This window comes from Apteryx mantelli, chromosome Z, assembly GCF_036417845.1.
Source record: "Apteryx mantelli isolate bAptMan1 chromosome Z, bAptMan1.hap1, whole genome shotgun sequence".
NCBI lineage: Eukaryota > Metazoa > Chordata > Aves > Apterygiformes > Apterygidae > Apteryx > Apteryx mantelli.
This window is the reverse complement of record NC_090020.1, coordinates 24,776,719-24,803,422: the sequence shown is the minus strand read 5'-3', so window position 1 is coordinate 24,803,422 and position 26,704 is coordinate 24,776,719. Positions and strand designations below refer to the sequence as shown.

Here is a 26,704-nt window from a genome sequence, read left to right as displayed (position 1 = left end):
CCTTGGATTTTTGTCTTGAGGGTGTTTTGTTTTTTGTTTGGGGGTGCACGTTTCAGCCAATTTGTTAAATTAATTATTTGCTTGGTAATTTGGAGTAGCTCTACTTATTTTCATGTATAGAAAGTGATGCAACATCTTCAGTGTTCAAATTTCATTTAAATATGCCTCTTAAATATGCCTCTAAAATGGTAGCTATAGGAGAGTTATAGTTATCAGTCTTGGTAGTTCTTGCACATGGATTATCTACATGAGTACTCTAAAACTGCAGGTGTTTGTACTCCCTCCAAGTATCCACACAGGATTCTTTTTTTTTTTCTCTCTCCTGTAAGCAGTACCCCTCTGATGTGCTTAGTCTGGTGTCTATCTGTTTTGTATCTGTGAATACCAAACTAAACTTCAAGGTCAGTTTATAACTCTGAATATGTAAAACCAGAACCTAAGAATGTTTCCCTACCCATTTGACATTTACAAATTACCACACAGCTCTTCTATTTAGGGGAGGATTGCAGTCAAGACACTAAACAAACCTGTGCAAAGAAACGATATTGTTGTTCCGTCTCATTTATCAAAAATTTACAATGCAGTGTCAAGTAAGACAAAACTGTCAGTTTGCTTTCTCTCATACTTTTCTGAAATATGGGTTCATAAATATGAGTGTCCATGTTTCTGATATTCCCTAATTTTATGTGTAATCAGTGTAGAGTGTATTAGTGAGCTTCAGTACTGTGATTCAAAAAAAAGTGTTGCACTTAGAAATATAGAAGACAGAAATACATTTTTTACTTAAGCCTTCCTTATTGCCTGTATTTTTTCATTTTCTGAATCTTTTCAGAGTATAAAAATAGCTTCATGCTTGCTTCAGATACTTCTCTTGCTTTTAAGTCAGTTGTATTGGTATGCCTGTTTATATGATGTAAAATACTGTATGCATGAAATAATAGACAAACAGTTTGATCAGTTTTATTGGGATAATTATGTCTTTTGGAATAATATATACTGTCAGTTGCAAAGAAATGAACTTTACTTCAAGTTGTTATTCCTGTGTCTGACCAGAAGAAAAATTGTTTTATGCTGCTTCTTCTGGCTCTCTCCAACCACTGAGTCTACCCTGCTTCTCTTTCTCCAGCTGTCATTGGTCATAATAGTCCTGTGGGCTGGACAAGCAGAAGTCTCCTGAAGTGTGGAAAGCTTTGGGAATGTGGGCTATAGTAATTATCTGTGAGAAGAATTAGCAGTGGATGAATTCACCCATATCTTCAGTGTGCAGTTAAAAAGTGAAAGAATAACATTATTTATGGAGACTTTAATATGCTTTTTTCCCCTATTTAAATCAATTAGCATTTTTCAGTTGAATACTAAACATATTTGTATTTATTAGAAATCTAAATTCCCACAATCAAGTAATTCCTTTTTGATACCTCCTTCTCTTTTCCTCTCGAGAGCAAAAGGCATATTTGAAACTAATTCCATTCCATTGGCTTAACATGACCACATTATCTCAATAGGCATAACTTTTGAAGAAATGACTTTATTACAAGTGAAAATAATGCATGTTTTTACGACCCCCAATCCTAGATTTTTAGACTAAACACAAAAATACAGTGGATGGGCATGGCCATGCCAATGTATTCAGTTTAATGACTTAATCAAACTTAATGAGCTCACAAAAATTGCATCATTTTCTAACTAGCCTCAGAATGTCTGTCAGTAACTGGAGATGTTTGAAATGACTTTCAGAGGACATTGGTTATCCTAAAGCAATGTTTAACCAAATTGAGAGTTATATTTTGTAGCAGGAAGTTAAAATCCAGCCCTGCAAGATATACGGAGAATTCAACACCATTCTTTTTCTTGTGGTTTCAGAAGTGGTTTAATTTGCAAATACATTACCTGTTGAGCAAAACCATTTTTCTGTGTTGAGAAGATCTTAGATTTTTATCATGCTTTCTGAATTATTTATTTTTAAAGGCCTGTTACTACTGCTCCATCAAAGGGATTGTATATCTTGAAATATGTGTGCTTGCTGTTACTTGGATTAATAAAAGAAAACTGCTACAGGTATTTTAACATGCCTATAATCTTCTATATTATTCTTTTGATGTTTGTTATGCAATATATCAAAGTATAACATCCACTTGGATTACTTCAAATAGTATTTGATGAATACACGAATGTAAGCTATGGTATGTAAATATAGTACCTGTCAAAAACACACAATCTCTATATTGCATATGCAACTTAAAAAAAGACCATTTGATATGTCACACAAAAGAAATATGTCATTCACTCTTATTCCTCACAACAGTTTTTAAGGTGGGGAAGAAAACAAACATTTAAGCATACATTTTGATTTACGCTAAGGTCTATGCAGTACATGATGTGAAAATTTACCCACGGTTCACCCTCACCAGCCCTCCGCATTCATCATTACACTGATAGAATTTAATCAATGAATATGTTTTGGATTTTTTATGTTTTTGAAATTTTAAGTGCCTCATACTGTTTGCTCTGCATCTTTGGTGGCTTGTGTTAGGGTCATTGCAGGAGATCAGGAAGTTAGAAAAGATACTTTATTTACTTAGAGAATGAATGTATCTGTAAAAGCAAGGATTTGGCCATCTTAAGGAACAGATCTTTAAGAAACATGGTATTAAATGTCACAGTAAGTATCATATATTTATACTGCTATTTCTATGAAAACATCAGCTTCCATATTCTGGAAAAAGGAAGGAAATCTGGTTTTAAAATTTAAAAAAAAAAAAGGTCTCCAGTTCCCCGTGGTTTTGATAATACTGCCTCCCAGGGCCTATTTCACAGCTCTCAACTGTTGGAAAGCAACTAAAATGAGCCTCCCCCTTTGGAGGGTTTTAAAATTCATGGTAAAGAGAGTGATAAAAAATATGAGGACTCCTTCTTGTTTATGAATGGCACATATCCTGTCCCTCCCTAGAGCAGCACTTCTGGCTCTGGCATGATAGAACAAGATCTGAAGATTAAAGCATTAGTAATGATTTCTTAGGACATACCTTTGGAGTTGGTCTTGCATAAAATAAAATTTTTGGCTACTTTTTTTTTTTTTTAAACCAGGTAAGGAGTCTTGACTAAAGTAATCCAGTGCAAGGAATGATTAATGCATTTTTATTTTTGCTTTTAATTAGTGGCCTGGGAAAAAAGGAAGTGCCTTATATTCAGACATTCAAATGTCATCAGAATATTGTTCATTGTTTAAGAGAATAATAGCTTTTATTTACAGCTTTGCATTTAAAGTCATTTATCTTTCATTAGTGCGGGATCTTAGTAGAGTGTATATTAATCTGATAGCTGACTAAGTAAATTTCAAAATTAACCTTTGTGGCAGAGAGCCACAAAGAAAAGTGCATGTAGCATAGGCTAGCCAAAGAAACTGGGTTTTGGCATGCTGATCACAGACATACTTTGCATAAGTGACGTAAAGATTTAAATTTATGTTTTAGAAATTTTTCTTAAGTTATTTTGCAACGATTTAGTTTGTGTCTCTTTTTTCTTTTTTTCTTTTTTTTCCTCCCAACATTTAAAGTAGCTTTATATAAAAAAAAAAAAAAAGGAAAAAAAAAAAAGCTTTGGTGTTTCCTTCCATGTAACTTTCTAAATTGATGTTTCCTCAGAATATTTCACTTTTGGAGTGTGAGCATTTTCTTGTAGATTATTGGTGGAACATTATTCCTTTCTCCCAACTCTGTATGGTCTCCCCAGAAACCCAGCACATAGTAGGGTTGCTTTTTAAGTTAATCCATACTGCATATATTTGACTTTTGGGCCAATCCTTTTTTGTTCTCATTTCTTTTCCAAGATTTGAGCCTGATTGTTTACTGGCACTTTGGGTGCTGGATTGATGCTTCTGCCCATTGTTAATGTTGGTACATATATAGATTTCCAAATCTGACTTGAAAATCTATTTGTAGTACTGACACAAGAAATGTAGCTGAACAAAAAAACCCACAATCAAATAATTCACTCAGTATGTGTGTGAAAATTCAGTGTTTCACTAATCAGTTAAGGTAACTTTTAAAAGATGAGAAGAGAAAGCCAGTTCAAAGTAATTATTTTTAATTAATTTTCCCCTTTTGATAGGGAAGAGAATGGAGACTGCTCTTTCTGTACATATGAATGTTTAAAACATCCAGGTTTTACAGCATTCAACATCCAGATTACACAAGTTTTAAATAGACATGATCTGCTAATTTAGTTAATAGGCAATGCATAATTGCGTATATTCCCTTTCTTAATTTCTCGTCTTGTTGACACAACTTCCATTTAACAGGTTCATCATGTTTTGGTTTGTTTTTTTTGTTTTGGGTTTTTTTTCAGAGCATTTCTACAGATTGTACTTATAAAATTAGTCATTCCTTGTAGATGTTGAGGCTTGCATGTCCTGCTTTGTTCCTTTAATTTCCAGTGCACTGCTGCTCTCCCATTTATATTGTGGTTAAAACAGGGGTTAAGTATGGGGGAAGAAAAGCTTAATATATTTTCCCTTCTGCTGTTCTGTAAATATGTGGCAATGTTAGCCAGAGAAACCAAATCTGCATATGTGCTAGAGAGTTGAAACAGAAAAGCAGGTTGTTATCACTGTAGAATGGTGGGTAAACATTGGTGCAGATTGCTGAAAAATAAATAGAGCTAGGTATTTGTACATGAATTTTATACAGATGAGAGGATATCTCATCTTAAACAGACTAGAGGATCATGGGTACTGCTTTGTTCTGCAGCTTGCAAAGGACTTGAACTACTAACCAATATTACTGAAAGTCAAACCCAGAAGTGCCTTTTTAATATTTGTATGGATGAACATTCTTTTCAGTAGTTACCCATTTTCAGTAATGCTTTCTTTGTGTAAAGATTGTAAAGGAAAAACACTTAATTGTAAGTACTTGTTCATCATGCACTCTTTCAACTTCAGAATTTCAGTGAAATTGTATTTCTAAAACACTAACACCATGTGTATCGGGACACAGTTAACTAAATTCTTTCCAATGTCTGATAAATAGTGAAAATCTTTTTTTGTACTGAGGAAGAGTAATTAAAAAATACTCAGCTATAATATGTATAGTTGCCAGCAAGTAAGGGATGGGCCTGGAAATCCTTGCAATACTGGAATGGCTGTTATCCATATAGTTTCATTAAAGCTATTTGTTGTCTACCTGTTATCATGAATACGATCATTTGAGAGTTGGAGGTTTGGATGCTATCGTGGAGTGTAGCGGTTAGTCAGGGCAGATCCTGCTCTCAGAGCAGTAATTTCCTGGGTTTGTGGGCTAATGGCCTTAGGGGTTTCCAGCAGGAGTAAAACTTCAATTTTTTTTAATTCCTTTTCTTTTTTTTTTATTCTCCAGGGGGTCGGTACAAGTTCTTTCTCCTGTTATTTTAGCTTGGCATTGTTAATGAAATCCTGTTCTGTATAAATCTATAGTTATAGTTAGGATTTTTACAAATTTTGCAATATATAAATAAGAAAAAATCATACTTGATCTTCACAGAGTTCCAGGATCTTGGATTTTATACCTAGAACAGAGGCTTAAATGGTAGAGGGAAAGGAAATCGATGGGTGTATGCAATATCTTTGCTTAAGCACTTCTTCCTAAAAGCTTCTCTGAAGCCTAGCAATATATAGATAGACATTTTAATAATCCACCCATAAGGAAGTAAGCAACCTAAACTTGTTCAGCATATATTCCTGTAAATTGAAATGTCATTTTGTAGATTGCAAGTAGTGTCTGGAGAGAGTTATTACATGTGTTTAGTATTTAGTCAGGCTACTAGGTATTTTTGAAATGCTGAGCAGCTGCTGCAAGTGTTTTCAGTGGAATTGGGTGGCGCTCAGGGTACTTCATCCTTTGAAAATTCAGTGAAGGCACACTGAGGATCAGAGAACATGAGGGTTAATTCTCAGAAGAAAGGATCTCATAAAATCTGTTCCAAATAGTTCAGTTTCCTTATTGCCAGTTCTAGTTACAGATCACTATTTTCCCTGTCTCTTTAACCTTTCAGATTTTACCAGAGAAATAACTGAGCAAGGAATGATACTGCTCTGCTTTTTCTGCTTTTGCCTATCTTCAGGCTGTTTGTCATCACACTCTCAGGAAACCCTTTTCACTTGTAACACTTGAATTAAAACATGTAATGAAATATTCAGCACAGACAGCAGCAAGACGGGGGTGGGGAGAGGAGGGGAAAGAAATCTTTTTTAGCAGAAGAAGTTTTCAATAAAGATGTTGGTTGTTGAGATGTCTCAGTCAAGTCCTCCATAGCCACCTGGACCCAGAGTTGTCACTGTGAATGAGGAACGAGATCTGTCAAAAGCTGAAGAGAGGATCATGGCTGAGAAGTCAGACTTTGCCTGAAATGACATGTTTTGCCCTAATCCTGAACTAATTCTCTTTGGCAGTGTGCAGGTTCATATGCTGATCTTTTCTTATATTTTTTTTTCTGTTGCTTTTTAATAGTCATCAATTAACATTTCCTAAACTATTTCTATGTTCATTTTAAAAGTCATGTTTCTTAAAAGTCATGTTTGATTCTTAAGATACAAATCAATCCTTTTCTTGGAAACATTGACAAACAATAGTAACTGCTCATGTTCCACCACTTTGTAACAGATAAATTGACCAAAATGATGGCTTGTGTATCTTGTGTTTCAGTTATTATAGAATCATTTGCAGTTTCTAGTCCAGGTTTTTAATTTTAATCCTGGTTCCATATTGTGTCTTGGAGCTTTTTGTTTGTTTGTTTTTGTTTGATTGTTTTTAAATAAAGTTTTATTTCTCCTTTTTGCAGGACCCAACTAAGATTATGAACACAAGTAGCAGCAGCAGCAGCAGTAGTAACAGTCTTTCAAAGCCCCATAAGTTAATAAAGGAGCACAAGGAAAAAACTTCTAAAGACTCAAAAGAACATAAAAGTGCCTTCAAAGAACCTTCCAGGGAACACAACAAATCTTCCAAAGAATCCTCTAAGAAACCCAAAGAAAACAAACCACTAAAAGATGAAAAAATAGTTCCTAAGATGGCCTTCAAGGAACCCAAACCCATGTCCAAGGAGCCAAAATCTGAAAACACTCCCATCCTTACCATAAGCAGTGGACAGCAGCAGGAAAAGAAGGCCCCTACAAAAAGGCCCTCTGTTGTGGATTCTGATGAACTTTCTGCCAAAAAAAGAAAAAAAAGTAGCTCAGAGTCTTTATTTAAAAGTTTTTCTAGTGCTCCACCACTGATTCTTACTTGTTCAGCTGACAAAAAACAAACAAAGGATAGATCTCAATTCAAGATGGGGAAAGTCAAAATAGAAAATGATACACTGGAAAAGAAGACGTCTACTCTTCCACCTTTTGATGATATTGTGGATCCCAATGATTCTGACATGGAGGAAAACATATCCTCCAAATCTGAAGTAAGTGGTGCTTACTTTTTCTTCATATGCACTGAGTATTCCCAGTCCTTGGGATTGTGTATCATATTTGTTTTTTCCTTTCCCCTTCTCCTGTCTGCTGGCAAATTGTTCATGCTCAAGGATGTTAACTGCTGACTGTTTAAACTTATGCATTTTCTGTTTAAATAGTATTGACTGCTCAAGTGTACTCAGTTTATAAATCTGTCAAAATTATGACTAGTGAGCGTACGGAAGATGGCTATAAATAATAGAGGCCTTTTGATTTTGTTCTCTTTGAATTGCATCCTTTTGTGACAGAGAAGGAAATTCACTGAAATGCTTGTATTTCAGGCCTTAGGCTTTGTATTCAGGAATTACTGAATTCAGTAACTTCAGGGAAGGGTCAAAGTAACTCAGAGTGTTCAGTAAATGCAGGCATGTAAAAAGGGCATACCAGAACTAACTGAGTTTAATCTTCTGCTAAGAAGGACAGTTCTGTAACTGATACAAATTTGGGGAGAGAGGGGAGGCCCCAGAATCCTCACTCTGGTGAGGAAAAAATATGTAAAATGATTAACTTACCCAAGAAGAAAATGGGTGTTTTGCATAAAAGTTTGCTTTCCTGAAAATATTTTTCTACCATGCCTGCTCATCTGTTTCAGGTGTAATATGCTTTTGATTATTAGAATTTTAATTACTCCCTGAGGAGATTTCAGTTTTCAGAAGCATTTTGTATAGACAAATGAATACAGAAGGAAGGGGATGGGAAGAGAAGGCTTTTGAAGAGAAAGGGGGGGGGTTGGGTTTTGTTGTTGTTGTTGTTTGGGTTTTTTTGTTTGTTTTTTTTTGATGCCTTCATTTATACTTACAGCTGGAAGTGGTAAGCAGGATAGAGAGAAGGGAGTAGGATTATTAGAAGTCTTCTCAACTACCCTTGTTGAATTTTCTTATTTTTCCACTGTTTGTCATGTTTCCATTACTGCCACCATATGCATAGCCCTATTTAAACTGTTTGGAACATGCAATAAATAGCTTGCTGTGGGGAGGCATCAGCATTAGGTGTTTACTTGATGGAAGCTTTTCACAGTGGGAGAAAGTCTTTTTCTTTCTAAAGTGGCCCTTTAATGACCATTCCCTTTGTGCATGCAAAGTCTGTAAAATGTGGAAGGTATGTAATGGAGCAGGCCCACGTGTTATAGCATGGCACTGGTGGTGATGTGCCTGGGATGGTGTTTTCATTCTAAAACCGTGTTGCCACTGGCTTTAGAACTTCTGAATAAAGTTTCCTCTAGACCTGAAAGTGCTCATGCTTGTCAACCTTGGGGTGAATTAATTTTTAAAGTCTTGAGAGAAGATTCAGCTTCTTTTGAGTTATGTCAGCGCTCTAAGACTCACCACCTACTGTCAGCAGGCTAATTAGCGTAGAGTTCACTTTCAAAGTTTCCCATTTGTTCAAACTGGTCCCATGAAAAGGCACCTGTACTCCTACTGGCATCGTCAGTTCTCCATTTTTCTTCAAAGACAAAAGAATTAAGGAAAGCAACTGCAATGTAACAAGTTTTAGAAATGCCAGCACTACAGATGTGTGTACTACCTAGCAACTTGCAGGTAACTGATATGTATAAAGGGTATGAACAGGTGTCTAGAACTGATAGTATTTAGTAGTTGACAAGCATTTCCCTCTTTGCTGTGATTCTGCAGCCTCTCGCCTATAATCAATGGTATAATCTGTGCATCCTTGTGGTTTTCTTAGGATGACACAAATCCACTGTCACTGCTGTTTATAACTCATCTGCAGTTGACCTGACGGACCTAAGGGGTGCATTAATTCTGTACTAAAGCAAAAAGAAAAAAGAAAAAGAAAAAGAAAAAGAAAAAGAAAGAAAAAGAAAAAGAAAAAGAAGGGCATTCAGAGTTTTGTAGTTCTGTAAGCTGCTGTTATGGAGATATCAAGGTGCCTGACTCCTAGCAGAGAAGCAGAACCTGCTGATCTGGGCTCTGTCTTATTTGAATCTTGACATCCTGGATTGTAGAAGAGTGCCAGTGCGAATCAGTGTAGAAGAGAGTCAGTGCGAGTGCCAGCATGGCCCATGGGTCAAAAGGACGTCTGACACTTTTTTAGTCTTTGGGACTGTGCTCATTAGTAATTCAAGCTCAGTACGGCTCCAGTCAGTGACTGCATACTAGTTACAAGGTCAGTAATATTTTTAGAGAAGTATCTAGAAAGCCTGGAAAAGTATGTCTAGATGCCTGTGGATTCACACAACTCTTAACATTATGGAAGAAAGAGCTGGGCAGCCTGGTTAATGAAAATTTCACAAAACGTAGGGTCTTCTACACTTCACCAGCTTTATATACAGAGAGCTTAATGAAACCATATGACCGAGCAGCATAGTATAGGTAATACTGTATGCTGGAAGAAATGATTTGAACTATTTGATTATGTTTGGGTTTCTAAACATTTCAGGAAAAGGAGTACATTTTACAGATAGATCAGTAAAAGACATATCCTACATATGTAGTCACGTGAAGAGGAAAAAAAATGAAAATGCTGCTGCATTGTATAGAGAGTAATTAAAGTAAAAATATATAAAAAAAAAGCTCATGCTACACATGAACAGTTAATTCAGGTCTGTTCCTGCTTCATGATATTAACCAAATTAGTTGCTTGAAGCTAGGAAGATATTTCTTCAGTAAGCACATTCTGGCATGATTACATGCTATAAAATTTAGTTAAATGTTATTCCTTACTGTGGTAAGGTTAAAGTGATGGATATAGTAGCACTTCTGAACAGAGAATGTACCATTATTTAGGAATATGTTCAGTAGGAAAGAATCCAGGATTTGTTCCTGAAGTGGCTTTAAAAAGAAAACCACAAAACCAAACTCAGCAAGCTTAGGTTAGATATTACAAATCAGATTGCAAATCAGTACATAAAAGGTAATAGTCATGATATCACAACAAGATCAGTTTTGAGCCAAAGTACATTTTTTTCATAATTTAAGTTGCACTTACAAGATAGTGCAAACCTAATGCAGGGTGCATTTTTATGAGTAATGAAATTATTAATAATTTAGCTCAGAATTTTATGAGGATAATATTTACTTCACTCCATGGAATAAGAAATGTTCTTATTCTCAGACATGAATGCCTCTACATGGTGTCTGTTCACCTTCTTGGTATTAGTTTATATGCGTATATGTGTATAACATACATGATAAATTCATAATAATAGGTGTCATCAAACAGAGCGGTCAATAACTGTTGCATAGCTAAGGTTGTGTTATTTCACCTAAAATTATTTTAGTCATGCTTTTATATTTTACAGAAAGTTCATTTAGTCAGTGGTTGCACAGAGAACAATTAGATTTTATATGCATTTCTTTTTAAAACTGTCCATGGGGGTGGAAGGGAGACAAGTTAGAATATTTGCCAAGGGTTGTCCCCATAGCAAATATTCATCAGTTCTGAATTTTTCCCATTAACTCATTTTTTATGTGTCAGAAGCAAGCTAAGAAGTGGGACATCAGCAATCAGTGCTTGCATTATTTCTGAAAATTTGTCCAACAAACAGCATAGCAGGAGAAGTTCCTCATGAAGTTCAACAAAGGCAAGTGCAGGGTCCTGCCCCTGGGGAGGAATAACCCCATGCACTAGGACAGGTTGGGGGCTGACCTGCTGGAAAGCAGCTCTGCTGAGAAGGACCTGGGAGTGCTGGTGGACACCAAGTTAAGCATGAGGCAGCAATGTGTCCTTGTGGCCAAGAAGGCCAATGGTATCCTGGGCTGCATCAGGAAGAGTGTTGCCAGCAGGTCGAGGGAGGTGATCCTCCCCCTCTACTCAGCCCTGCTGAGGCCACATCTGGAGTACTGCGTCCAGTTCTGGGCTCCCCAGTACAAGAGGGAGGTGGCACTACTGGAGCAAGTGCAGCGAAGGGCTACAAAGATGATTAGGGGACTGGAGCATCTCTCTTATGAGGAAAGGCTGAGAGAGCTGGGCCTGTTTAGCCTGGAGAAGAGAAGGCTGAGAGGAGATCTTATCAACGTGTACCAGTATCTGAAGGGAGGGTGTCGAGAGGATGGGACCAGACTCTTTTCAGTGGTGCCCAGCGACAGGACGCGAGGCAACGGGCACAAACTGAAACACAGACGCTTCCATCTGAACATGAGGAAAAACTTTTTCACTGTGAGGGTGAGAGAGCACTGGAACGGGTTGCCCAGAGAGGTGGTGGAGTCTCCTTCTCTGGAGATATTCAAAAGCCGCCTGGATGCAATCCTGTGCAATGTGCTCTAGGTGACCCTGCTTGAGCAGGGGGGTTGAACTAGATGATCTCCAGAGGTCCCTTCCAACCTCAGCCATTCTGTGATTCTGTGAAGTTCAGAAGAACTTGCGCAGTTTTTACTGGATATGTTCACCAGAAGCTAAGACTTATTTAAAAGTAAGTGTCTGGCTGTCAGTGGTTACAGTGGAGAGCTGCTTTTGGAGCTAGATGTAGTTAGTTATTGTTCTGGTCCCAATGGTGAAGGCTGGGTGCAGATTTTGAATTAAAGATGATATTCTGAAGTCTTCACTGTAGACAAAACTGCCCAGCATCATTAAACACAAGTGCAAGTAATTCTGACAGGACCTGATTTGGGACAATGTTGCGACTGTGTTTGGCCCTGCTCCCTGGACTCTAAGCAGTTTTTAAACCATGAGCAGTACTGTCAGCATTAAACAGTCTTGGTGGCAGCTTGTTTCTTGGTATGCTGCAGGATCTTCTGAGATACCTGTCAAGTTGTGTCTGGCTGCTGATGGCCCCAAGAACTGTTTTATCAGGTAGGTGTTGCAGGAAAGCAACACTGATATCCCCCTGCTCTTCAGATATGGCCCCTTTACAGTGAATAGAGGTGGGGTGCACCTTTGCAACTAGTGGTCTTTAATTTTGGACAGAAAAGCAGTGTGTGCTCAACCCTTCTGAATACTGGCATCGTGCTCTACCTATTTCTGGGCATTCAGACTTGAACTGGCCTTTGCTTTTGTGAGCTGGGCAGCATACAGGTGTTTTGCCCTCTGACCATTGCAATTACTTGAGAGATGGCTTCTTTTCTGCGTGGTAAAGCATATCTGCCAGTGACTAATCCAGCCTCTGAGCTGTCCCTCAGAGCTGAGGTGCGAGTACGTATCTTACTGTTGCCTCGCAGGCATTTGAGAAAGCCAGACACTCCTCTAATTCCCTGGAGTCAATCCCTATTTTGAGATTCAAATACCATTATAAAATTGCAGTGAGAAATGAAGCAAAGCATGTCTTGCTTAATGATAAACTTTCCGCTCTTGTTTAATAACCTTTCTGTGTATGATTTGGAGGATATTAACGTGTATGGTGACTGGTCTGTAGTCCTTTTGATATATTCTGGAGTATATTGCGTTGATCTTTGTTTCTAGCTCTGTTTTTCTGTTCACTTTTAGTTGCTGGCAAGTCCAACGTTTGTCTAAACATTTCTTCGTGCTGTTTTGTTAGTATCACTTTTCAAATATGTCAGTGTTTTAAAGTGTGTTGGACTTCAGCATTAGTGATAGATTTGCTGTTCATAACACTATGGGTCTTTAATTTAGAGTCCCAGTACATTTGTATGAGCTAGCAACATTATTCAGGAGCAGTAGTACATTCAGACAGTTAGAATCCTACACAAACACTAAGGTATTATTATTTTACTGGCTTTCCTATGGAGCATGTAAAGCAAGGGGGGCTTGGAAAGCATGTAAGATTTAGGGCTTTATTAAGGCATAGGAATAATAATGCAGTCCACTTGAAAACTCCAAAGATTATACTTTTATTTTATTTATTTGAACAGTTTTGAAGAAAAAATTCAATGAGAGGATGTTTTAGTTAATGCAAGTACCAACTGAGCAGAAATGCTTTGATCCATTAGAGAGTGAAAGAATACAACTGAATCCCGTGTGAAGTGTGTGTGCGCGCGTGCGTGCATGGGCGTATGCACTATCAAATTGTGAGTGGTCAAGACTGAGGAGTTTCAGTTATCAAAAGCAGAATACTTCAGTGGGGCATTTTTCTCTGGAAAAATGCAAGCTGCTTTATAGGAAGTCCATTACAGAACAATGAATATATGCTAGTGATCACAATAGAATATGGGTTTATTTTGAATTAACTGCTTGCATATCTTAAAGTAGTCTTAAAGTTCCACCATTAGTACCTTTTTAAAGTAATCCGTAAAATGCCACTTTGTGTCTGGCATAAGATCTATTAATTTGGCTGCTACGAATATGCAAGAATATTTTGAAAACCCCTGTGGTCTTGTAAAACCTCCAGGCCCTTATTAGCTGAAAAATCCAGCTTTCTGCCAGGGCTGGAAGCCAAAGTAAGATCTCTTGCAGATAATATTTAGAGTTTGAAATAACAGTATTGAAATAGAGATCCATGTGGAATTTTCAAGCAGTTACATAGTTTTTTGTTGTTGTTGTTGTTGTTGTTGTTGTTGTTTAAGTGGGGGGGAAGCTAGCTTTGAATTTTTTTTTCTCTCCTGAATCTAGGAAGGTGTTAATGTCTTTAATGATTTAGAATACTGAGAACAGAAAAAGATTGATACTGTTGATGTCCTTCGTTGCATTGGCTAGACAGGCAAAGCACTGTGAATTTGTGACCTGCCATTGGCTTAGAATCTTTACATTTTGCTCAATATTTTTATATGTCATTTCTGCATTTAGTATTGTATTTAGTGAAGCGTGAAGGCTGCTTGAAAACCCCATTAGTCGTTGCTGTGGGACTGTTTGTCCACAGTACTCCCATGTTGACCAGATAACTCAGCAGTCGCAACAGGAACATGTGAGCAGATCATGTAAATACGTTTTGGTTCAAGATACTTTCTTCCAGATCTGTGCTCAGAGAGAAATAATGGCTGAAGAGAATCAGAAATGGCGGAGGCAGGCAGTAGGCGCAAGCATGCTATGTGGCCCTCAAGATATACTGTAGTGTTGCACCATTCAGCTGCTATACTGAGCCTCTTTTTATTAACTGTTACAATGAAGGGAAAAATGTTTTGCCTTCATTCACAGAAGCCTGAGTGCACATTAAACTGCTGCATATGTGGTGAGATGAATTGTTGCTGGATAAGGAAGCTGCAAAATCAACAGATAGCGGTTCCACTGTGGTAGCAAGTTCTGATGTTAAACTGATATGTGTTTGTTCCCATAGGGCTTTTGGAAATCACTGGGTTACAAAAATCTAAAAGATTTAGAAAAAAAACTGTGGAGAGGAACTGGTGGATGTAGTTAAAAGTTCAGATTACAACTGTAATCTTGTTAGTGTCAGGAAATCTCACATTCTTGAGGCAAAATCATGAGTATCACATTAATTTCCAATTTTGGGCAGTGTCATATTTTTACAAATAAAACACAGAAATATGTAATAATAACATAATCATATGTTATTAGGTTTCACTGTTTGACTTTATTTATATGAGTGGCTATATTCCTTTCAGTGGAACTACTCCTGTGGATAAACTCTACCATTTGCATACATGCATTTTTGGATTGTGGACTTTATTTTCTATATTTCAGCCCTGGAAAATTCTGTTCACCCACTAGCCTGCAGCAAGTAAGGTTTTTGGCTGGCCATATTCAATGCTGATGTTTTCATCATCTTCATTCTTTTGTGGCAAAAGACAGACATGACTTTGTGGCTGAGCCAGTAAAGTCAAGACAGTTTTGTGAGGCTGACAGGGTTGTAGACAAAGATGCTAAAGATAGATAGATATTTTATATTAATCATGATCATGTGAGATCTCCTTAATGCAAATTTCATTGCTTTTCAGCTGCTTTATTTATATACATTGTTGTGATTCAGAGAAATGGCTCTGTATAATTAACATAAAATCCAACGCCTTTTAGTATTCAGCTGAATAGTTTAGCTATGTCTACAATAATTAGATCTATTCCAGGCTTTTATGTCCATTTATTCTTTATGTGGAACTATCAAATTTACGGTTTTCTTTGGCAAAAATGGCATGTTTTACTTAAGTACCTTTGAAGGTTTGCTGCCAGACTTCCCATAAAATTCCTTAGATTAATTTTTGTAACACTTCCCATTCCGAAATTTGTAGTGCAGAGTGATAACTGAGCTGAATTTTCCAGAACACACAATAAACACGTAATTTAATTTTTACTTTAATTTTTTAATGTTAAAGACTGAAGTTTAATTTTACCAAGGCAGAAGAAGGGCTGCCTGAACACAGTACTGCTTAGATAGAGCATGTCTCGCGGGTATGCCGAATGGGTTATGGTTTATTGCTGTTCCAAATTCCACCTTGCAGAAAACGCCAGTTGTGCTGAGTGTTCGCCCTTGATGCGGCACCTTGGAAGTTGGGGGCATCCTTCCCTAACAGATAAGGAGGAATACTTGTAGTGAAACACTGCATTCCGTCCCCAAACTAGATTATGGTATTACCTGTGCATCATAGTTCTTCCAGCATATTTACACAAGCAGGATTCGTGAAATAAGTAACAGCGGATTTAATCCAGCTGTGTCCGTTATGTGCTCCTTGTGGTTGCCTGTTTCCTCACAGCACAGGTGCCCATTCCTTTGTTGGAAAACCAAGGCAGTGCATGTAAAGTAGCAGTTACTGTTTAGAGAAGGCTTCAGCTCTTTAACTAATTCTGACAATAATTTGTGTGTTAGCTGAAGGTAGTCTTGCCTCATCGTATAGCCAGTAGAAAAAAATGGGATTTGCTTTAAAAAGTGTTGATGTGAAGCTTGGTTTAACTCATTGCACTGTCATTCAGTAGTGCTGATTGGTTAAGATCTGCAAACTCAGTAAAACTGATGGTTTTTGTTACAAAAAGTTGTTGCAGAATGAGTTTTCTTCAAACTTTTTCCTACAAACAAAAAAAAATGCCTCTGAGTAAAGCATTCAGCTGTTGTGGTAAAAATTCCAATAAAAACTAACAGATTTTCAGTTGAAAGCCTCTGACCATGTTTTCATCTTGCTCTAAAGACACAAAATCTTGTCCGACCAGCTGAAGTGCATAGTCTATGCTGCTTTTGATGTTGAAGTCTCAAGTGGGATTTCTGATACTTTTATCTAGGCAGCAATATCTCATGCCATTGGATCCCATTTGAGGATGAAAACAATAAAGTACATATTGCTTTGCTGATCAGACTTATTTATCATAAGACTGCGTGGCTATGAAGGGCCAAGAAATTTGGTAACTAATGCTGATTTCATCCCCCTGCAAACCACATAACTAGCAGAGCAGAGCAGGGCTGCCTGATTCTAGGGATGTATGTTTTATTCCTTTTAATTGTCTTGAGAAGTGTTACTGATTTCTGCCATGTATGTCTGGATCTCTGTGAAGGAATTGCTTACTGTGAACCAATTGTGCTGTAAACCATCTGGCAAAATTGAAGGAAATTATGCTCCATGTTATAGGAATCAGTGTTTCAAGGCAGCAGAGTTAGACAAAACGGAGGAATGGAACAATTTGCACTTGTCTAAATCTGCTTAAATATTCACAAATCTTGAATTGTGACCTCTGAGCAACATAAGAAGAAGATCTTTAAAGGAGACTGATAATACCTACTCTATCACCAGGAGAGCAGTAATTTTTAGCTGAACTTAACAGAAGCTTTTCTTATGCCTTAACACTGTAAAGAAAGATTCTTCACATATCTGGGGATAACGGATACCAGGGATAGTGGTAACTGAATCAGTGGCCCTGACGTTCGTTACATGGATCAGAAAACCATTCCATACTTTTAATTCTTTAATATCATCGTTGGTGAGGAATGATGCTTGGGACAGAGGTAAATCAAATAACTTTGCTGTTTTGTGTGAGCTTGTTTTAGGTATTACTGTCAGTAATAGAAGGAAATTATGTACCCATCCAACCAGAACATTTTTAAGGATTTGAATTATCAACTGCAAAACCATTATAGTTTAAACCATGCGAAGAAAAGACTAAATGTGGGTTGTAATTACTTAGTTTCTTCTGTTGTATGAATACTTTTTTTTATTTTGCTCATGCTGATTTAATGCACCTTAGTTAATAAACTGTAACTTTATTCTATGGATTAAAAGGATGTGGTTTCAAGACACTGCCTGTTGAAGTGCATCTTCTCTAAGAGTACAATTTCATGAATAGGTAGGAATATCAAGCAGAAAACCATGATCTGAAGATTCTGGACAAAAACAATTTGGTCTCAAAGATTTACAAGTTCAAGGTGGTGGACTGCCAGGGAAAAAGCCATTCTTAGTGTTCTCGGTGTGCTAAATTTGTTTTGGCAGAGGACCATTCTGAGTAGCTAGAATTTTGCAAGTAAAATGTTACAGTTTTAGCCAAAAAAAGCAGTTTGTAGATGTGATAGTTCAACTTGATTTATTAGCGTGCAGCTTAGTAGCCACGTGCAGCTTTTTTGACCGTTTGGACACTGTAAAAGACAAGATTGATTAATCAGGGTTGTAATGCATTGAGAGAATTCTTAATTTAACCAATATTTTTATAATCTCGTAACTTTGGTTACCTGTATTGCATACGTTGAATTGCATTACACTACATTATAATGCTTTGGGTCTAATTTAGCTTAAATATGAACAGAACTGCTAGATATTCAAACTTTTTAGAGATTTCCTTTGTTCTGTGTCTTCTTACTATTCATGTAACAATTACATAAGTCTTGTAATTTTTTTACATGGGAAGAAAATGTTTCCAATAACACAAAGCTGATACTAGAGTATCAGAAATCTATTTTAAATCTCCAAAGCAGTGTCAAGGAGCTTTAAATGAGGTTTTTTTTTGTGGTAATCAGTAGAAGTATGCATGTAGGCAAAGTAACAGCACACAGATGTGTCAGCCATAAATGGTAGAAGACCAGTAAGGAGACAGGCATCTGTTTTGTGTTTTTTCTCCAAGGCTTAGAATTGTTTAATTCTGTGTGCACATAATTAACATGAACTTTAGTGAAAGCTACTGCACAATGCATGATGATATTAGCATAGAGCAGTTGCTTAGGAATGAAACTGATACTGATGTTTCAAAAGTGTTTCTAGGAAAAAAATGTATGTAGCATACTGTTGCCAAACGCATCATCTGAAAATCAGAAATTCAGTATGCAAATTTGTCAGATTGGCTAAAAATTATAAAAATTTAATAAATGGCTTGAAGTGCTTTGGCTTTTTAGAGGCTTGGGGATTTTTTACGGTACAGGATAGCTTTCTTTATTTTTCTCTCACTACAGTTTTTCACTGTAATTGGAATGTACAGAAACTTTTTTTTCTGAAAGCTAAGATTTTCACGTAATCACCTAAATCCCAGGAATCAAGGTTAAGAAAACAGTAAATATAATGATACTTGCTGTAAAACTGAGAGAGCTAACAGTGATGGCATGGTGAGAGTTACACTAGCTCTCTGTACACAATACAGTTTGCTATGAAATTTTGGGGAAAATGTACTTTTGTTCTGGGACATGAGTTCAGGAGCCAGTGATCTACAATAGCAAAGACATTGTGTGAGAACTCTACTGCAGCACTTCAAAAGAAAAGCTGTTGATTTTTTTCAGAGATTTAGGACTGTGTTTACTTGATGAATATTGACAAATTTCTGCATACTAAAGCTTTAGTGTAGAGTTGTGCTGGGAGGGCTGTATGAAGAGCTTGAGCTATACAGGAAGAGAGAAAAACTATGGGGTTTTTGCAAAGTCTGTGAGTACCTGTTGAGAAAACTAGCTCTCTAATGTTATGGAAATTTGCCATAGTTCAGAACAACATACACAAAAGATATTTTCCATATAGTTGGATGGTTCTCCAGCTGTTTCTTTGTTAATAGGAGTGCATGAATTTCTAACACCAGCACCTCAAATCTGGCAGAATTTAAAGAAAAACCTTCCTATTGCACTAAAAGTGATAGCAGACTGTTCACTCTCCCAAACAGTGAACTGAGACTGCATCAACTTCTGCCCCTTTCAACACTGGCACGTGAAATAAGGCATGTAAGAGAAAACAGAGCAATGGTAGTGAACCAAGAAACGCTGGCTTCCAGGGTATCAGCTGCTGGGGCTGTCCAGAACAGCTACCACCTATTTTCTATAATTGCTGTTCCCCCAGTAATAGACCGGAAAATGTAGATAGGTTGAATAAAACTCTCTGTTTTTAGTACCTAGGCAGAATTTTCTAGTTTTCATCCAGCTGTAAAATTGAGGATTAGATTTTTTTCTAAACGCAAATTTCTTTGTTCACAGTTGGCTTCTGAGATCTTTATCGATATGATATGTAAATGTTTTCAGATGAAAAATGTTAAAAATTGCAAAGTCAAACTCCCAGAAAATCAGCCTCTGAATATTGCCTGTGTCAGCTTAATTTGGCCCTTCTGCGTTTACTAAACTATATATGTACAGTCATCATTCTCTCCCCGCAGAACTTTTGCACCACTGAGTTTACAAAATACACAGTATTCACTGAACGAGTAATTTATTTAGGATATCTTCATCTTCTGTCAACAGGCTCCATACTTTGTTTTCGGCACATAATTCAGACTTTGAACAGAATACAGAGCTGTTAACTTTCCCATGCTGCGCTGCTCATGCTGCATTAATTCTTTATAAATATTGATGTCTTTTCACAAGCTTCTGGGGAAATGTGGTTTAGATAACACAGCTAGACTTCAGTGCCAATTTTGGGAAGCCTAAGACTTTATACAATCCTTTGTCTTTGACAGTGTTACTACATATTCAGAACAGAGTTTTCATTCTTTCGTGGTTGGAGTTGTCTGATGAGTACTTCCATCAGTTCACCTTCTGCCTCTTTCAGTGTGCTGAGGGCCTTGCTCATACTCATGTGACTGTGTATTTTTTAGTTTACTTAAATTTTAGTTTACTCTGTATCTTGTAGGAATGGACTCCATGGAAACTGTAGTAGCTTTACATGAGAAACCATTGTCTTTTTTCCTGCAGTTCTTCTCCTGCTTTACTGCATGTCTTCTAATCTCCTTACCTGTAAGACTGGTTCAGTAAACATACCTATACAGGCAGCAGCCTCCATTACTGCTTCTTCCTTTTACTGTGCAGTGTCCTATGAAGAAAATTTTTTATTTAAATAAGTTAGAAAAGACACATGCATAAGAGACTCAGCTAAGGCTGACACTTATCTTGAGTATTTCTAAGTTTTTTGTGAGTTAGCAGTCTCTCAAATTTATTTTTTAATTATAAACCTAAGACTATATGTATACATGAAAATATAAAAGGAAAACAATTTTTTTTCAAAAATAGATATGTATTTCAGTGGGAGGAACTCTAAAGAAAGGCAAAATCTTGCTTTGTAAATAATGAATTCAGTGAAAACAGTTAATTTTTTTAGTGCTTGCAAAGTTTAACTTGAGGTTTGCATGTAAATTTAAAAAACAAACAAAAAAACTCTCCCTTTCTCCCTTCACCCCAACTGGAATAGAGGATGTGGGTGTAACACAAAGTGGGAAGAAAGGTTGTCCTCAATCTGAAACCAGGATCCAATTTTTTTCTTTTTTTCAATCATAGATGTGTAGAACAATTTAGGTTCCAAGAGACCTCCAGAGGTTTTTTAGTCCAGCCCTTGCCCGTAGCTGGTCTAATTAGATCATGTGGCTCAGGGCTGTGTCCAGCTGAGTCTCAAACACCTTTAGTGCTGGAGATCTTGCAGCCTTGCTGGGCAACCTCTTGCAGTATTTGTCCACCCTCATGGTAAAAAAATTTTTTTTCCTAATATTTCTTCAGGGTTTCCTATTTTCAAACATGTGCCCGTTGCCTCTTATCCTATCTTTGTGTACGTCCAGGAAGAGTCTGTCTTGGTCTTCTCTGTATCCTCCCACCGGGTAGTTGTAGATAGCAGTAATGTCTCCCCTTAGCCTTAGTCTAAGAAAGTAACATTTTTGAAATATTTTGATTCAGCCAGAAAACACAGTATGATTTCTTCAGCTTTTTTTTTTTTTTTGACCTGTTGTGTAGATAGTGTACCAATGGATGTGTGCTGCTGAATTATGGATGTCCAGTACTGCTCTGTGGCCATGATTCCGAAAGGAGTGTGTCTTCTGTCTTGGGATGTTTCTTGTATAAACCAGTAAGCTTAAAATATCTACTGAAGATGAATTCTGCACCTTTAAAATGTTTTCTATTGCCAAATATTTCAGAGAAAAAAATGCAGAAGGAGAAAATAGGAGTATGGAAGACTCACTGAAGGTGCAGGCCAGGCTAAAGAGATTGCTCAATATACTGTCTTTCTACTGCTAAAGTAGTTTGAGGCTTCTGGGAAGACCAACGATCCTATAGAAAACTAAGGTTTCTAATATGCATGTTTGTGGAGTCCTATATTTGGAGAACACAGTCTGAGCAGTTGCCTTAGGGGTTGTGGGGGGATTGTGTCTCCTTCCCTGCCCCTCTCCAGATTAGTCAGTCTTTGGGTGTTTTTAGATGAATACTGAACTCAGGAGCACAAATTATATGTAAACTGACATTTGGATAAATACTTTAAAAATATTCCTCTACTCTGTTTTTCTACTTTCTTTTTCCCTTCCCCTGATATTTATCTCTGTATGTGGTTGGGGCCCAGAGATACCTAGCTTTTGTCCTTCAGCTCATAATAATTCTAATCGCTTAGCTCCCTGTAGGATGTTTTGTGCATTTCCTACTGTTTTTGAAAAAAATCCAGCTTCATCCAGTGCAATTGTTCAAACAAAATAGCTACAGTGTTTGGTTTAAGGTCTTTTCTGGATACTAATTTTTAAATTAAGGATATGTTTTAGATTCCTTACGTATTAGTGGCTGGAACAATTCCAGTGCTTGCATTTAGCCCTTTTACTGAATGTGTCAGTTCTATATACTGAGTCACATTTTATCACATTAATAATAAATCTTTTTAGTAGCAGAAGGAATTCTCACAGGTTCCATGTGGGACTCTTGCTAAAGTTTGTACTTCTCTTTAAGTTTCTGTTTCTAGAGTCATGGGATTCTGAAGTTACTGGATTTTTTTTTTCTTTTAAGTAAATACATGTCAGAACTCATAGGGAGAATATAACACATACAGATACTGTAAAATATCAAAAATCAAATGTCCCTGAAAAGCTCTCAGAAGTATTCTTTACGTCACCTTACAACTGACTAGTGTTTTTTTAATGCATGGATTTTGTTTTTTTAATGCAGGGATTCTTTTTTCTTTTTTTTTTTTTAATGCATTGATCAATGCCTCTGACTCCTGGACCACATATTCTAACATAGTTTGTTCTTGCTGGTATATCTTTCCTCTTATAATATCACTCTCCCTGACAAGGCTGAGCTTCTCACAAGGTGGTAGATTGCATCAGTACCTGTTAAGAGCTGCACAGCACTTTGAAGCAGGAATGTTAATGTTATGCTTTGGTGGTAGAATATAATGTTGATTAAAGGCATAATGTCTCTAGAATTGCATAGTCAGGACTATATCTTGAGCTCCCCTTATGCTGGAGATGGACTGGGTTAATTGGAGCAGCAGTGCCTTACTCAAGTAGTGGGTACAGAGTCAACTTAATTATAAAATACATATTCCTAAATGAAAATGCACACAGATGCATAGATTTTAGAGGACTTGGTATCTATTAAACTAGTCCTTTAGCAGAGAATGTGACCTTAGCTATTGATACAATTAGCTGCCTTAATCATTTATAGTCATCTTTCAGTCAGGAATTCTGTATCATTGATGAGGAAGAGGTTATTTGTTAAAGTAAATAATACAGCCATATGCAATAGAAGTTCAGTTGCTAAATGAGTTGTACACTAGCTTCTTTCACTTTAGTTTTACATCCCCTTCCTCCCAAAAATCAATCATTTGACATTTCCTGTTTAAATTTTACAGCTCCTTAATTTTAAATTACTATTCTAAATAACTCTTAGTTCCATAAATGTCATAGTTGTGAATAAATAGGTCTACTTTTGTAAGAAAAAATTAATTCCAATTCCCATTTGGTCCCTCTGTTCTTCTGTCTCTCCTATGAGCTTGCAATCCATAAGCTAACTTTTGTGAATGGTTAAAAAGGAATTGTTTTATCCTGTGTTGGAGGTTAGTTTCTGATGTAGCTGCTTGACAGGAGATGTGGTGTAGAAATGAGGCAGGGTGCAGCCAGCTTAATTCAGGCTTATGCTAGCATGGAAATGTAAACAGTGTCTTCCCTTATTCATGGCAAACATGGATGCTTGGCAGAGGAGATGGGGTTTTCCTGTCCTTTGACCTATAGATAAATTGAAGCAGTGGTGGGTGACAGGGCACATAAGGAGACAGTAGAAGTTGTAAGTACAGGACAAGAGAAGAAGGCTTGTCCTAGGACAACTGGTAGTAGTACTTAACTATTAGCAGTTTTAAGTGCATAGACTTTTCAGCATTTATAGCATGGGGAAAACAGAAATCTGTAGACTGTTGGGCATAAAAATAGGAAATATGTAGACTAGCTGATATGAAATGGGACATTACTGCAGTATTTTAATTTTATTTGAGGGAAAAATACATAAACTTCCTTTAAAAACAATTCAGGGGAAGGCAAGAAAAGCCATTGTCACCTGCATACAGATGTTTTCTATTTTTTTAATATAAATAAGGACCCTTAAATGATGTGTTTTTATTTTTTAGAAATAGTTATATGAATCCAAACAATGAAATATTACAGAAACAGCCCTGTGATACATCATGTCATAAACAGGTTACTTTCCCTGAAAATTGTTTGTACAAAAGTAGTACAAAAATAAATTCTTGTACTACTTGTAAAAACAAAAGAAAAAGTTTGGAATTGACAGAAGCTGAGTGATTCAGAGCTGGTCAAAAAGATACTTTTTCAGGGAATGAAATAAAAGTCCCTTTTCTTGCTGAGCAGTTTCAAAACACTGAATTCCTTAACTAGCCCTAATAAAGAAGACAGTGTCTCCTGTGCATCAGTCTGAGAGCAGTAAAATGAAACAGACTGTCTAAGAATGTAATAAATCATATCGGGTCATTGCACTAACAAACAGTTTGGGTTTAAACTCTCATTAGCTTGTCTGCAGTAAGAGAAAACTAGTAAAATGGGAAAAGGACACATGAGAGGAGCTTTTTGCTAGTACTGTCTTAAGCTTCCATTGTCGAAGGACATCCTTTAGCTAATTTCAGACCCATTAAGAAAAAAATCTATTTGGTGATTAGTAACCAGTGGATAAGAGCAGAAAGCACAAGTGAATAAAGCCATAAATACCAAAGTCCTTGGGATAACAGCCTGTAAAACTGTCAAAAAGCATTGCCTAAGTAACAAAAGATAGCCTCTGGTAACAAGAAGCGTCAACCCTGTAGGCACTAATCCATATTCGTATATACAAGGCATATTTTTAGTTCCTTCTAAAAAGCAAGCCTTTTCTGTTAATAATGTTCATTCTTACATTAAAAGCAGCTGTTTCCCCTTTCCTCTGTGCATGCTCTCACCCCAGACTTCTCAGAGCAGAAAAAGCTAAGTTTATTTTCCAGTAGTTAACACTTTTTAAAATTATGCTAGTCTGTATTTCTTGGAATAAATTTTCAGATAGGGCAGTTAAAGCAAATAATGTAAATGATTTCAAGGTGGCATTAAGAACCCTTTTTAAAAGGATATGGATGTCTGTGTTTCACTGGGATTTCTTACAGTATGACTTTTCAAAATAATTTTGCTAAAGCAGAGTAAAATTTTATCAGGAAGGTATAACTTTATATACATTCATATCTGTTCCTTCTTGTGATCCTATCTCGTAATCAATTGATGCTGGGAGAAAGTTTTGACACTGAGGAATTCCATTGGCACTTTTACACCTGATAATGTGAATAAGACTAGGCCTTTTTGTGTTTGTCATTTCTAGCAAACTGGTCCAAAATGTAAGCAGTGGAGTTTTAATAGTGTCAAATATCTCTGCAGCTGTGCAATTTGGGGGAAGAGGGGTGCACTAGAGTTTTAGCAGTTCTTCAGATATTTTAAATTAACTATTAATAGCCTTTTCGTGTTTGGTGTTTTTTAATGGAATGTCAGAATGTATGAGGGATTTTACATAAGTTACAGTTCATATGGAAGTTAATAAACTATAAAGGAAAAATAAAGTTAATGGAAATCTGAAGAAGCCAGTTGTCAGCTGGTTATTTTGCTACAAATAGCAAAGTGACAGATAAACCAGATGTTTAAGAGTAACCTGAAGCAAGAAGACTGAAATTAGTTTTCAGAATGGTGATGTCTTTACAGTTTGCATTGACTCTTCTTTATCAGTACAGTCTGTTTTGTGTAACCGTACTTATTTTACAGCTAAAAATCTTACTTTTCTTATAGTTTTGCAGAAGTTGCAGTAAGAAAAATTGTTTTTACAGAATTTCTTACTTTTCAGAATAGTGTCAAGTGATGCTGGAGTATCTTCCAAAAAGGTCTAATACTGTGGTACATTACTGTAAGAATCCCATTTGGTACTCAGACAGCGGTTTTGCTGGTTAGTTGGAGTTTGCTTGCAGAGGGTTGATTCACATGTAAGCAAGTTGTTATACCTCTACAGTCAAGCTCAGAGTTGTTTTTTGAGAGAGGGGTTGGGCTCTGGGGTTTTTTTTGACTGCTGTCTGTGAGAACTAGAATAGGTGTTCATTTGAGTAGAGCAGATGTTAAAGGTGGGGGAGTTTTTTCTCAAACATCCTCAGAAAAAGTGAAACATTCTTTTGTGAGAAAAAGGTGGTAAAAGACTATAAATCTGCCTTCTTATTATGAAGGGCAACAATAGATTGATTTATGGAGACAAGGCAACTTTTGGGCAAGTTAGCTCTGAGCTTTACAGTGGCTAGATATTATTGCTATTACTTTTGACAAGGATTTAGTAGCAGCTTAATCACAAGGGAAATTGTATAGCGAAGGAGAGTCAGGAAATTTCCATTAGCCTGGATAACATGTTACAGTAAAGCAGTTGCATAAAGTTTAAAGATTAAGCAGATTTTCTTTTTAACAGTAGATTTTAGATCATTACTCCCTATCCCAATTTTCACCATCCCTTCTGTGTAGGCAATTTTTCTCATTTTATGTTCCCTATTAGCATTTTCTGTAACCATGTGCAAGATTCATTCTTTGTCTCATATACACATCTGTGTGCATGTGCATACCAACACCCACAATTTAAGCCACCAAGCCTAAGAAACCACAAAAAAGTGTATGGAGATAAATATGCAATATGGCAACAGGAGGCAGAAATTCTCAGGACAAACCTCAAAATACATAAGCACAATGAGAAAAAATACACAGAATAGTATTTAAATAAAGTAGTAGGGGCTTTCTCAGTAGCTTTATAGACTTTCA

At 36.7% G+C, this 26,704-nt stretch overlaps 1 protein-coding gene across 2 annotated transcripts in view; it reads left to right on the top strand.

Annotated features, from left to right (window-relative positions):
• Positions 1-26,704, top strand: part of MLLT3 (MLLT3 super elongation complex subunit) — a 154,561-nt gene that overhangs the window by 104,293 nt on the left and 23,564 nt on the right. For both annotated transcript variants that reach the window (XM_067315581.1, XM_067315582.1), the window contains exon 6: positions 6,814-7,425. In XM_067315581.1, coding sequence (XP_067171682.1) covers positions 6,814-7,425 — 612 coding nt within the window. The remainder of the gene's footprint in view (positions 1-6,813; positions 7,426-26,704) is intronic.